Here is a 12,842-nt window from a genome sequence, read left to right as displayed (position 1 = left end):
CCCATATTTTGTTGGATAGTCAGTGTCCTGTCTATTGCCCTTTCTCTACTCATCTCTCACTTTCCAACCACTCAGTCCTACTCCGGCCACTTCGTTTTGTTTTACTGTGCTGAACCTTCTGCTCCCACATCCACAATATACCGGGCAAAGCCCCTGTGGCTCTGCTCTCTCTTACCTGCCAGCATTTTTTACGAAGCCTAGGTCGGCAAGTGCCACATCACAGAGCTCACAACGGAAGCATTCTGGGTGCCAATTATTATTCATTGCCTTGATCACACGTCCAATAATGAACTCACCTTGGAAAGAAAAACACAACTCTTAGATGCAAACAGAACCAAATTTCAGCAAAAATCTCTCCCGCACATCCACCACCATTCCTTTTCAATGCCACAAGGCTCAGTATATTCTGACTTGCTGAAAATACCACTTCCTCCCAGAAGAGTACCAGAAGCACACCTTCATTCCTAACCACTGCCAGAGTAATTCTCTATTCCTGTCCAGAGAGCCTGATGCTTAGGATGACCCCAGGGTTAAAATTTTCATCCCCAGTGATCCTTTGCCCCATGACTTCTACTCAGGGAAGAGAAGAGACTAAATAGTTTTGCACATGGAGATCTTACCACATTGCCCACAGCAGGGTGCAAACAGCATCTGGAAATCATGCTCACAATACTTTCGACCCTCAAACTGTTAACGAAACAAAGGAGAGAAAATCCTTAGTGAATCACAAACTGTTCACTGTAAAAATACAGACTCTATTATTAGAGTTTGCAGTGGCAAACTTGTAAAGGTTGAGCAAGTGTTTCCATTTCCAACCCATTCTTCAGTTGCTTGTCATTGCCTTGAAAAAAAATCTTTCACTTTCCATACTTTTTCTCAACCCTATGGAGAATTTTCTTGGACAATGTAGCCAAATTAATGTGGGCAAAGATGCAGGGGAAAACCAAAACCCACACAAAACTCCACTGTTCCTGTAATTAGCTTTTCTTGTCATTTTCTTCTGGGTTTTCATACCTCAAAAGAGCTCAAATTTTACATGATTGTTTTCCACACAGAAAATGAAAAAGAGCTTAGCATTTTAAAAATTAGATAGTTTACAAATTACATTTGTACATGTGCTGTATAAAATTTTACAGACAAGTTCACTAATTTTGGTTATCCAACTTGAGAAGCTTTGTGCCAAATTTTCCGAAGACCCAAGGACCCACTCATGCCCTTTTCCCATATGCAATGCTGAGCACTTTTTTTTTCTTTTCTCCCCTTCTCCCACCCCCCACTTTTCTTTAAAGAAAGAAAGAAAGAAACCGTGAAATTAAATACAGAAAATTAAGTTAGTGCAGTATTAGGGGTGAGAAACTGAACACACAAAAATCAGGAATTCAGAAGTGAAGATTCTGACAGAAACATTAAGCCCCAGCTTTTATTCTACCATTTAGGTATTTAAGTACCTGTCCTAATTTGTGCTTGCAAGTTAGGTACTTATCCAGCTCTATGCTAGTATTTATGCCTACAACTTTATATGAACAAAACACAGGGACAATTTTAATATGTGTGAAACTGAGATCCATCTGAAAACTGGGCCCTAAAAGGATGCTTTCAGTCAAATGTGGCCAAAAATTTAGACTTTAAAAAACGTGCTTTTTAAATAAACAGGATGTGCATGCAATGTGGTCAAGTTAACATGGATATAGGAATCTTGTGTTATGAATTTCCCAACTTCTGCATGTATGGTTTTTAATTTAGTTTTATTTTCGAAATATGTATTTTTCTGTTCCACTGCATCCTAATTTTGCTTAATTTATGTTTAACCGGGATGAGGGGAAAATGACTTTCTAACACAACTCTGGATTTGTCAGTCAAGTCGATGATAAAGCTTAGGATCAAAAGAAATGAAAAACAACAAGATTAGAGAACTGAAATTCGCATCCCCACAAAGTCTCCCCATTACTGGTCAACTGGCCAGGCAGATATCCCAAGGAAGAAGACAGCAGTACATTTAAATTTAAGGCTAGTTTTGAGTATGATCATTTCAAGGTTAAGAGACACAGAAGCCTACGGGGAGGGAAAAGGCTGAGGGGGCTGCTGACAGCACAGGGCCAATCTGAGCTAATATGGAGACGGTGAAGCAATCTGACTGAGCCCCTCACTGGAAAGATAAGATTCTGCGGACAATCTCCCGCATCATCTGCCCCACCAACTTGGAGGAAAGAGCCAGGGGAAGAAGGTGGAAGAGGAATGAGTAATAAGTGTTTGTGCAGAACTGAAGGAATAATTGACAGTGATTTCCTGACAACATGAGGATGTGCAAACCTGAAATGTATCTTAGCCGTCACATGGCAATGGTAAAGATCACAGCGTCACTTTTCTCTCAACCTGAACAAGCAGCTATATTAAAATAAGGAAAATGGTAATATCCTACAGCTACAATGCTTCTTCCTATCCCAGACCCTCCTGCCTGGCTTCCTGCTATAGTTTTAAAGAAAAAGTTCCTGTATGCTCACATCAGCCAAGGTCACGAAATAGAAGAAGATTGAAGGGGAACGTTGAAAAAGAGAAGATTGAACAAATTGGGTTTGTTTAGTCTGGAGAAGAGAAGACTCAGGGGGGACATAACAGTTTTCAAGTACATAAAAGTTTGTTGCAAGGAGGAGGGAGAAAAACTGTTCTTCTTAACCTCTGAGGATAGGACAAGAAGCAATGGGCTTCAATTGCAGCAAGGGCAGTTTAGGTTGGACATTAGGAAAAACTTCCTGTCAGAGTGGTTAAGCACTGGAATAAATTGCCTAGGGAGGTTGTGGAATCTCCATCATTGGGGATTTTTAAGAGCTGTTTGGACAAACACCTGTCAGGGATGGTCTAGATAATACTTAGTCCTGCCTTGAGTGCAGGGGACTGGACTAGATGACCTCTCAAGGTCCCTTCCAGTTCTATGATCTCGTATCTGCAGGGAATTACAGTTATCTCCACTGATCTCCCAGTCCGCACACAGCATCTCACACTCTCATGTCATGTGGCACTGGACCATGAGCATTTCACCTTGACCTGACAAGGTAGCCCCTCAGTCCCCTCACTCCGGTGACAGAGGCCCCTGCTGCTTCAGATTTAGCAGTAATGTCTGACTCAGCCCTCTGAGAGGGCTAGTTACACTGGGAAGGAAAAGGCAGACAGAAACACTGATAGCAGGCAAAGAATGACACGAAGCTTTATCCTGTCAGATGTTGAGTGCTCTCAGTTTTCACAGAGTTCAGTGAGAGCCACAGATACTCAGCATCTCCCAGGACCAGGTTTTTAAAAGGGGAAGTCAAGAAACTTTCTATAGCTTCACATAGGCAGTAATCTCACCTCATAGAAGAGTCCATCTGGGAACTGTCTGAAACACTGAGCACAGACAAAGCAGTTCTCATGATAGAGCTCCCCATTGCTATTCACAATCCTCTCCGAGGGATCAAAGCGAGCCTGGCAGCGCTCACACACTGCATTTGCGAGGGCATCAGACATATTACTGAGAAGGAAATAAAGGTCAGTGTCAGAACATGGGCAATGTCACAGCTATCAAATGAATATGCATAAATCACACAAGTAACATTAGTGTCACCATCAGGGAGTTTCTTCTTGTTTTTCATCCCTTTTTGCACGAATAAGTATGATGAAAATAATGCAGCATGCAGGGGAATGGAATCAACAAGTTATTCAGAATCAACATCCAATATTTGTTTACATCCGACACAGGCGGAGGTGACAGCCACACAGTAATTTGCAGAACTATATGATGGATTCATTTATTTTACACTTTTGACCACCTTGCCTGCCCTTTGTTCACAAATCCCCCTCTTACCTACTTATTCCAGACATCCTCCATTAAAACACAAAATAAATTAAAACCCCTGCAGAGAAATGTTTTCTCCTTTTCTCCTCGTATGCATAACTGCCCCACCCCCTTTCAACAAACACCACACTTGCCTGAGGCCTAGGATGGGAAAGCATGAGGCCAGGTGTTCTATGTATTAAAATGTCATAGCTTTAAAGTCCTATCTCTCATGTCCCTGCAGGGTTAGGAATGGCAACTTCAAAAAATGGGGAAGATTCCCAGTTTCCAAATGGGATCAGTTTTCTTTTAAAATCTCAAGTATCCACAGAGTATCTGAATTTAGAATGGTAACATTTTTAGGTATAGTAAAGCTATTTTATATTTTTTTTAGATGTTTTTGTTGTTCCCTCTGAGCTCTGCATGATTGGAGTGATGGTAGCATTACAGGTTGATGCATATGAAAACCAAACCCAATTAATATTTTTAAGACACTCAAATATTTATAAAATAGCCTTCCTGTAGCATATGTGGTATATACAGAATACTTGAGGGGGTGGTATAAAAGGTTTAATCAACACTTGCATATGGCCTGCATACATTTCTTCTTCCTTTTCTTTCACTTTGTTTGTAATGCTAGTTCATCTTTTATTTTATGCATAGCATGAAGTAAAGACCACAGTGGTGGCTGTTCTATCTTTCCCTAAAGCAAGGGGTCAATCTCTGTGCTGCAGTAGACAGCTAGATTTCTTTTGTTAACATTATTCTGGGTCATCTTGTTTTCTGCAAATATTTATTGAAAACAAGAAATCAATACATGTACTCGAGTAGTGGCAGCTTCTCTTTCCTCTGACCAGTCAGAGGTGCCAGCAGAAAAACCAGACATGGAAGACAGAAGCCTGATTCTCCAATGCCTTACGTCTTGTATAGTCATTTACAGTCCTGCAAAGTGAATATAAAATGGTTGTAAAATGTATCAAACTAGAATTCCCCACTCTCATTGGTGGAAACACTTTACATCCATTTTGCACAGGTATAAGCCAAAGGAGAACCAGGCCCAATGATTAGATTAGAATCAATAGTACTAATTTACAGACATTAAAATGGATTTTCTTTCCTCCCTGCAGTACAAATTGGCCTTTACACTTAGAATCTCACCAAAATTATGAATAGACAGGAAATCCTGTAACCTTGTGGCCCACAACTCATGGTTTACAGAAACGCCAGACATTTGCCTGAGCTCTGCTGGGGCAGCACAGGAACAGTCAATGTCAGTGTTTGTAGCAAAACCCAGAGGCCATCCTTGGGATCTGATCAATTCTGTTTCCAATCACAGCTTTGCTTCAGCTAAATCACAGGCCAGGAAGGTTCATAATGGCAGGATTTTATACAATAATTCCACCATCGATCACTCAAATCAACCTGGAAAAAATAAAAAAAAACCACTTGGTCCCTGGGTTGAAAAGCTTAATCTTTCTAGACTACATGGGGAGGGGGGGTGGGAGGGAACAGCAAGGAGGAAGATAAACAATAAAAAAGGCAGAGAGTATTCTAAGTGTGAAGCTGTAATTACCGCTCCTCTCATTCATCTTCTGTATTATGGAGAGAGACTAGAGGGGTTGGGGGAAATGACAGCTTCTATGACTAGAGAGATAAGGTGGCTGAGATAATATCAAATCTCAAGAAGAGGTCTGTGTAGCTCAAAAGTTCTCTCTTTTACCAACAGAAGTTGGCCCAATAAAAGATATTACTTTACCTCACCCACCTTGTCTCTCTAATATCCTGGGACCAACACGGCTAACACTCTAAGCTTTATGACTACAGTGACCAGATAGCAAGTATGAAAAATCAGGACAGAGTGTGGGGAGTAATAGATGGCTATATAAGACAAAGCTCCAAATATCGGGACTGTCCCTATAAAATTGGAACATCTGGTCACCCTATTTATGACTGTCAGAGTTCCACGTATGATATGATACTCCCTATGTGCCCAACACTAAGCACAATGAAGCATGTTTCTGTTTTTTCTTGGTTACTAACTTTAAGTTATTAAAAAAATCTGCTACTTACATTTCCGTTTTGAATGTATTCTAGTTGCTCTCTCAGAGAGAGCATGGCTCCCCACCACCTTCCACTGACATTATACTGGGTCCTATTGCCCCAATACTGCAAGAATGGAACTGGCTGGCATTAGACAACTGTGTTCTGAGCCCTCAGCTTGCAATATGCACAGTTGTATTCCTGCGATGAGTAAAATGCAGATGATTTGGTCAGGTCTAGAGGGATAATTCCTACTAAGAACTATTTGTCACGAGAGGTTTTAGGAAAAAAAAGTCACATGGGAGCGTCAGCAAAAAAAAAAAAAAAAAGATCATGGAAATTTAGGGTTTAATCTTTGAACCCCGTCATTCATGAAAGCAGGATTGTAAAGGCCCTTATTCAGGCAAGTAGGTTTGAGGACTGTAGAATTACGAACTGCCTTCAGTAAAAAAGCCTTATAACCCTGTAGGACAGTGTTTCCCAAACTTGGGACGCTGCTTGTTCAGGAAAAGCCCATGGCGGGCCGGGCCGGTTTGTTTACCTGCCGCGTCCGCAGGTTCGGCCGACTGTGGCTCCCACTGGCCACAGTTCTCTGTGCCCGGCCAATGGGGGCTGCGGGAAGTGGTGCGGGCCAAGGGACTTACCGGCTGCGGCTTCTCGCAGCTCCCATTGGCCTGGAGCGGCGAACCGCGGCCAGTGGGAGCCGCAATCAGCTGAACCTGCAGATGCAGCGGATAAACAAACCAGCCCGGCGCGCCAGGGGCTTTCCCTGAACAAGCAGTGTCCCAAGTTTGGGAAACACTGCTGTAGGAAATTAGAGCTCCCACTGAGAGTCAAATGATCTGTTCTTTTGTGTGGCCACATTATTGTCCCCAACCTCTTTATACAGCCTGAAATGCAAGCTTGAAATGCAGCTCAGGATTTAACTTACAGCTGTCAAAGAAATTCATTCAGCTCACCCACTCACAAAAATGAGAAAATGTCACAAGTTATGGGATTTATTTTTATACACAACAACACCCATGACGCTTACTGCAAAAGAGAAACTGTAGATACCATCAAACCCCGAACCCTATAAGACCATTCCAATGTCCCAACATCTCTGTTATTGCATTAGATTGTGAGGAGCAGCAAAGAGGGTGATTAGACTATATTACCTAGTTTAGCTGTTAAACACTTCTGGGATTTGGAAGAGAAAAAAAAGTTAACTGATAAAAGTACTTAAGTTTAAAGAAACTGGCAACTGCAAACAAGATTTCCTTGAAAATTATAAGCACGAGGACTGTGCAGATGTCATCATACTGGCCCAAGAGGTGCAAATATACAATTGATCTGTTCCTTAAAGATTAAGCACAATAGAACCTAGTAATCTAGGGGGGAAAAAGTAAGTAAATGTCTGTATACAAAATTACATACTACATACACACCAAAATATATACCACACAAATATACCGTATGTCCAGCCCAGTGGCCTATTGGTAGTGCTCCCATGCAGGGAGTCTATGCTTAGTTGTTAGTCCCAAACTCTTACTCATCGGGTGGGAGTACCATAAAACCAGTGTATTCTACGCACGCGCACAAACCCCAGAGGGAAGAAAAGAGAAGAAATATCTTGCAATCTTTCCAATGCAACTCCTCCAGCCATCTAGAACCAATACTAATGGAAGTCTCTCTTCCAGTCCTAGCTGGCTAGGACATTGGCTACGATTAGGTTTGACAGAGTTTGATATTATAATTTCAAAAGATAATGTCAATGTTTATTTTTAAATATTTTTATTGATTTAAATGTTCACCACTGTGCAAAATTATGGGGTTTAAGTCCTTTTTTCAATTTTTATCAATTTAAATTTTCACAGTTATGGGAAATTGTGGGGAGGGGTCAATAGTTATTTAAATTACAGTAGATGCTCAGATTCAAAAAGTTAAAGCTTTGTAACTATTAAAACACAAATTATTAACATCACATGGAAAACTATACACAGTAAATATCCGTGAATCAAATTCTACTAAATTCTCATGTAGCATTTTTACTTTATCTATTGATAAATTTCTATTATTATTGATGGACTTTTTTGTCCATTTGTGTGTACAGTGAAATTTACATTTACTGATATTTACCAATAAAAATCAAATCCTTCCAAGCCTAGATATGATACAGGTCTCAGAACTGGGAGGGAGACAAAGTAGAGAAAATGTAAGGGGTGAAGATGTAAAAATCCTTATAATCCCTGCAGAGAGAGAGAAAAAAGACAATCACTGTGCCAATGAGAGACAAAAACAAAAGTATGTAACCAGGAAAATAAAACTACTACAAAAAGTACAAAGAACTATACATAGTTTTACATAAGGTCAAACAAATATTCCCTACAGATTTCAGAGTAGCAGCCGTGTTAGTCTGTATCCGCAAAAAGAAAAGGAGTACTTGTGGCACCTTAGAGACTAACAAATTTATTTGAGCATAAGCTTTCGTGAGCTACAGCTCACTTCATCGGATGCATTCAGTGGAAAATACAGTGGGGAGATTTATATACACAGAGAACAGGATGTATTCTGTATTTTCCACTGAATGCATCCGATGAAGTGAGCTATAGCTCACGAAAGCTTATGCTCAAATAAATTTGTTAGTCTCTAAGGTGCCACAAGTACTCCTTTTCTTATTCCCTACAGAGATCATCTGAAAATTTATCGGTTTTAAAGAATGCTAAACTATGTTTAAGTTCCACATGTTACAGAAAAACTTTCAGCCGATTCCACATATTACGGACCTCTGTTCCATTTTGGGCAGTCATGCCAGGGAATAAATGAATGAGTAACATGGCAGATGGAAATCCAGAGATCAGTTCCTAGAGCCATCCTGCAGTCCAAGAATAATTTTCCTAATACAGAGAAGAGCTCAGCTGGTCAAGCACATACAGTCTAAAGCCTACTCCTCTTCTCTTCCCTGCCCCACTCCACCCCTCTGGGAGACAATGAATTTGCAGATGCTTGGTGAACTTTCTTAGCCATTGAGGCCCCACCTACACTACATTTACAATGAGGGGTGCCTATGGATAACATGATTGTTCCCTGCCTCAGTTACAACACAGCTGAAATCTGTAGGGAACACAGGCTCCTGTGTACATTATACATCACAGCTGTGCTGCAACCAGGTCAGAGGACAATTGTATCATAAATGGGTTCCCTGATTTGTATCTGTAAGATAGAGAGGGCTTAATAACAATGGATCTTGCATAACCATGGGTTGAGTTCTATACTCTCTTTAGTTCTTCACTCCTGACACTTCTTTCAGTTTTACTTAACACATTTATTCCTTTGATCTCAAAAGAAAAAGAAAAAAAAGGATTTAGTCTCACTTTTAACTTTAAAGCAATCTCATAACAGCCACAAGATGCTAAAGTACAACTCTTTTTCACTGAGTATACCCTCAAATAAGAAAAGCTACAATTATTCCAAGCAATTCAGTAATTTACTCTGTTGTACTCAGATATCAAACACAGATGTCCCCACTGTTTAAATAATAAGCTTGTAACACAAAGACAGGAAAGACTATTAAAACAAAATAAATGGCAAAACATCCTGAACTTCCAGCACCGTGACCGAACGTGGCACGACAATGAGAGAGCAGAGCAGCACCTCAGCAGTGAATTATCCAGTCTTTCACCAGTTTGCGTAGTTTTCTCAGATAAATACACTAATACTCAAACTTTCTTAGAAGCATGTCCTACTGGACACTAGCACTGCTCTAAACTCTAGTAAAACCTTCTGAACATATTTTATGTGAAGTGAAAATTACAGGCAGGAGCTCCAGGTGACATACAAGCTAAATCACTATCAGATTTAGCAATATTTTAGAGAGTCAGCAAATTGGGCTTCTCTCCCTCCAGAAGACGTGTCTGGGACTTCACACTATGAGAAGACGGTTAAAAAAAAAAAAAACAACAGTTGCGAGACTTTTCTGCTGCTCCTTCCTCTTTTCAAACATCTCCACCAAAAAGCTCAGCAATGATGCAGAGTTGGTGACCCTGAATCGAGAAAGGGAGCAAGGTAAATAGCTGGCACTGCAAAGAAAGTACAAAGGACAACCTCAAATGAATGGATTAGTGGGAGACAGTATGCAGAATATGGATGCAAAAACAAGGAGGATAAGGCTAGTGAAAGATCTGTTGCAACATTTCTGATAAGACTACCAGTTTTATTCCCCTACTTTTGAAAACTCCTGCAATGGAATGAGTGTTATTATAGCATCACTCTCATGGTACTAGGGTACATAAGAGACATGGCTCAGCTGCAAATCCAAGAGGGATTTCTGTCACAAAACAGCACATGGCAGAAACTGAGTTTTGAAATAATGACTAGAGGTTTGGGGGGGGCAACAACAGTCCTGATGTATTGTCATGGGCCAAAACATTTTGCTTCACATCAGTCATTTCCCACCACTAGGTGGAGGCATTTGCTTCAGTGGTAAAGAAGGTTAATCTTCACCCTCTCTGCACTTGTCTGAAGAGTTTTAACTTGCTGATGGGCTGAATATTCAACAAGTGTTGAAAAAAGAGTGTGAGAAAGAAATGCTAAGATACCAGAGTGATGGATGCTACAAGAATCTGGAGAGAGAGGCACCACCCATACATTACAGAATTTTACAAAAAAAATTCCCCATAGGTTCTGCTCCACCAGTGGGAGCCGTTGGGTAGACAAGGCTCTGGAAGGTTCCATAGTTACACCACCATGTCAGTTCAAGTTGTAAGGCAATAAAAAGGCAGAAAAATAGGAAGCCATCTTTTCTTCACTAAAATTCCCACTGGCTCATCTGAATCAGTGGTAGAACTGATAGGGAAGATTTTTTTATGGAATTCCTTAGTGTAGACAAGGACACAGAAATTTGTACTGGGATACTCCTAGACTATGACTCACATTAACAGAACAACACAAAGAAAATAAGAGGAAATATCTCACTACTAAAAATCTCCCAACTCCCCTTAACATTTTTCCCCAAATCCTTATTGTCCAAAGTGATTTTTATCTGAAATGAAGCCAACGTGGTAACCAACAAAAGGTACTCTTTCTTTGAAAGGTACACTACCAGCTTGTGCAATTTTTGTAACAAGTAACTGTGACAGGTTCAATCACAGAGACCCTCTTGGGACTGTCACCTGATGTGCTGAGCCTACCTTGGAGCCCGTTTTCTCTGCCAGTTTGGGCCTCCAGAACCCTGCCTTGTTGAGCCAGACATGCCAGTCTGCTGCAACACAGACCCAGGGTCTGAACCATGCGCCGCAAAGCTGCAGACTTAACTGAAAACAGCTTAAGAAGTGCTCCTGTCTCCAGCACCCAGACCCCCAGCTACCAATGGGATCCAAACCCCAAATGGGATCCAAACCCCAAATGAATCCATTTTACTCTGTATAAAGCTTACCATTTTACTCTGTATAAAGCTTAGCAAACTATCCACCCTTTATAACACTTATAGAGAGTTATGCACAGCTGTTTGCTCCCCCAGGTATTAATTACTTACTCTGGGTTAATTAATAAGCAAAAGTGATTTCATTAAATATAAAAAGTAGGATTTAAGTGGTTCCAAGAAATAACAGACAGAACAAAGTAAGTTACCAAGCAAAATAAAACAAAACACACAAGTCTAAGCCTAATACAGTAAGAAACTGATTACAGAGGAAGTCTCACCCCCAGAGATGTTCCAGTAAGCTTCTTTCACAGCCTGGACTCCTTCCTAGTCTGGGTCCAGCAATCACTCACATCCCTGTAGTTACTGTCCTTTGTTCCAGTTTTTTTCAGGCATCTCTTGGGGATGAAAAGGCCATCTCTTGAGCCAGCTGAAGACAAAATGGACTAGCTTCCAGGGCCTTTTATATTCTCTCTCTTGTTAGCAGCAATCCCTTTGTTCTTCTGTGCAAAATCACAGCAATAAGATGGAGTTTGTAGCCACCTGGGCAAGTCACATGTTCATGAATGATTCAGCTTTTTGCAGGCCCATGCCACTGTTTACATGTTAGTTTGAACGTTCCCAGGAAAGCTCAGATGTGGATTGGCATCTCCCAAAGTCCATTGTCAGTTAAGTTTTTCTTGATTGGGCACTTACTGAAAATAGTCCTTTCTCAAGAAGCTGACCAAATGCTTCATTGAGGCTACTTAGAATCAAACACATTGAGATACAACTACATAGCCAATATTCATAACTTCAAATAGAAAACTGATAAACACATACAGACTGCATAATCATAACCAGCAAACTACAACCTTTCCATAGAAACCCCACTTGACCTCCTCTGTACAAGATCTGGTGCAACCATAGGACCCTGGTTGCAAAAATGATCTATAACAACACAGTAACATTTAAGATTACTGGAATTGAGAGTAGAGAAAAATATTTCTTTGTTCAACATGTATACTAGACACACATTTGACAGCCCTGTATGTGTAGTTTTATTTTCCCCCAGCATAGTTAGTTTCCTCTTTTGCTTGAGCAGGAGTTTCACACAGCAACTGGAGAGAACAAACAAATTTAAACTCTCTTTTTTTGTATTTTTAAAACACTACTAGGTTTCAAGTTGACTGTGCTTCTTTTAGCATACCTGGCTCTCTCCCCTCCCTTCTGGCCTAACACCCAAATGGAACTGCACACATATTCTTATTCCTTCCCCTTAACCAGTGATCCATGCTCAGTCTGTCACTCCATCACCTCTCATCCACACTCAGATGGATAAAAATGAAGCAAGGTGTTCAGTGCAGTTCACAGCCATAACATGACAAATTAACAAGGGAGTCCAGGGTCTCTGGTTATCCCTTTGTCTGGCTGCTACAGTTATTAGTTATGTGAGGGGGCCAAAGCTTCAATAAAGCAAAAATAAAGGTTCAACTCCTCCTTTACACATTTCAGCAAGCTACAGGGAACACACTATCTGCATGGTTATCCCAAAGGAGAACTGCCACCACACACAGCTGTTTAAGACACATTGCAGCTATGGATGTGTCTTGGATTTCA

The 12,842-nt window shown here is 40.7% G+C and overlaps 1 protein-coding gene across 7 annotated transcripts in view; it reads right to left on the bottom strand.

Annotated features, from left to right (window-relative positions):
- The window catches only part of LIMS2 (LIM zinc finger domain containing 2), a 56,396-nt gene that overhangs the window by 27,881 nt on the left and 15,673 nt on the right, over positions 1-12,842 (bottom strand). For 3 of the 7 annotated variants that reach the window (XM_073360159.1, XM_073360163.1, XM_073360157.1), the window contains exons 2-4: positions 3,343-3,502; positions 621-687; positions 176-296 (exon numbers count right to left, since the gene is read on the bottom strand). The exons of 1 other annotated variant lie outside the window; for it this stretch is intronic. In XM_073360159.1, coding sequence (XP_073216260.1) covers positions 176-296; positions 621-687; positions 3,343-3,502 — 348 coding nt within the window. Of the gene's footprint in view, positions 1-175; positions 297-620; positions 688-3,342; positions 3,503-4,963; positions 5,228-7,963; positions 8,013-11,524; positions 11,747-12,842 lie in introns of all 7 variants that reach the window. 3 more of the 7 variants (XM_073360160.1, XM_073360162.1, XM_073360161.1) reach the window with 3 other exon arrangements.

This window comes from Lepidochelys kempii, chromosome 9 (genome assembly GCF_965140265.1).
Source record: "Lepidochelys kempii isolate rLepKem1 chromosome 9, rLepKem1.hap2, whole genome shotgun sequence".
In the NCBI taxonomy this organism is placed as follows: Eukaryota; Metazoa; Chordata; order Testudines; family Cheloniidae; genus Lepidochelys; species Lepidochelys kempii.
Note: the sequence above shows the minus strand (reverse complement) of the source record. Positions and strands in the feature narration are given on the sequence as shown.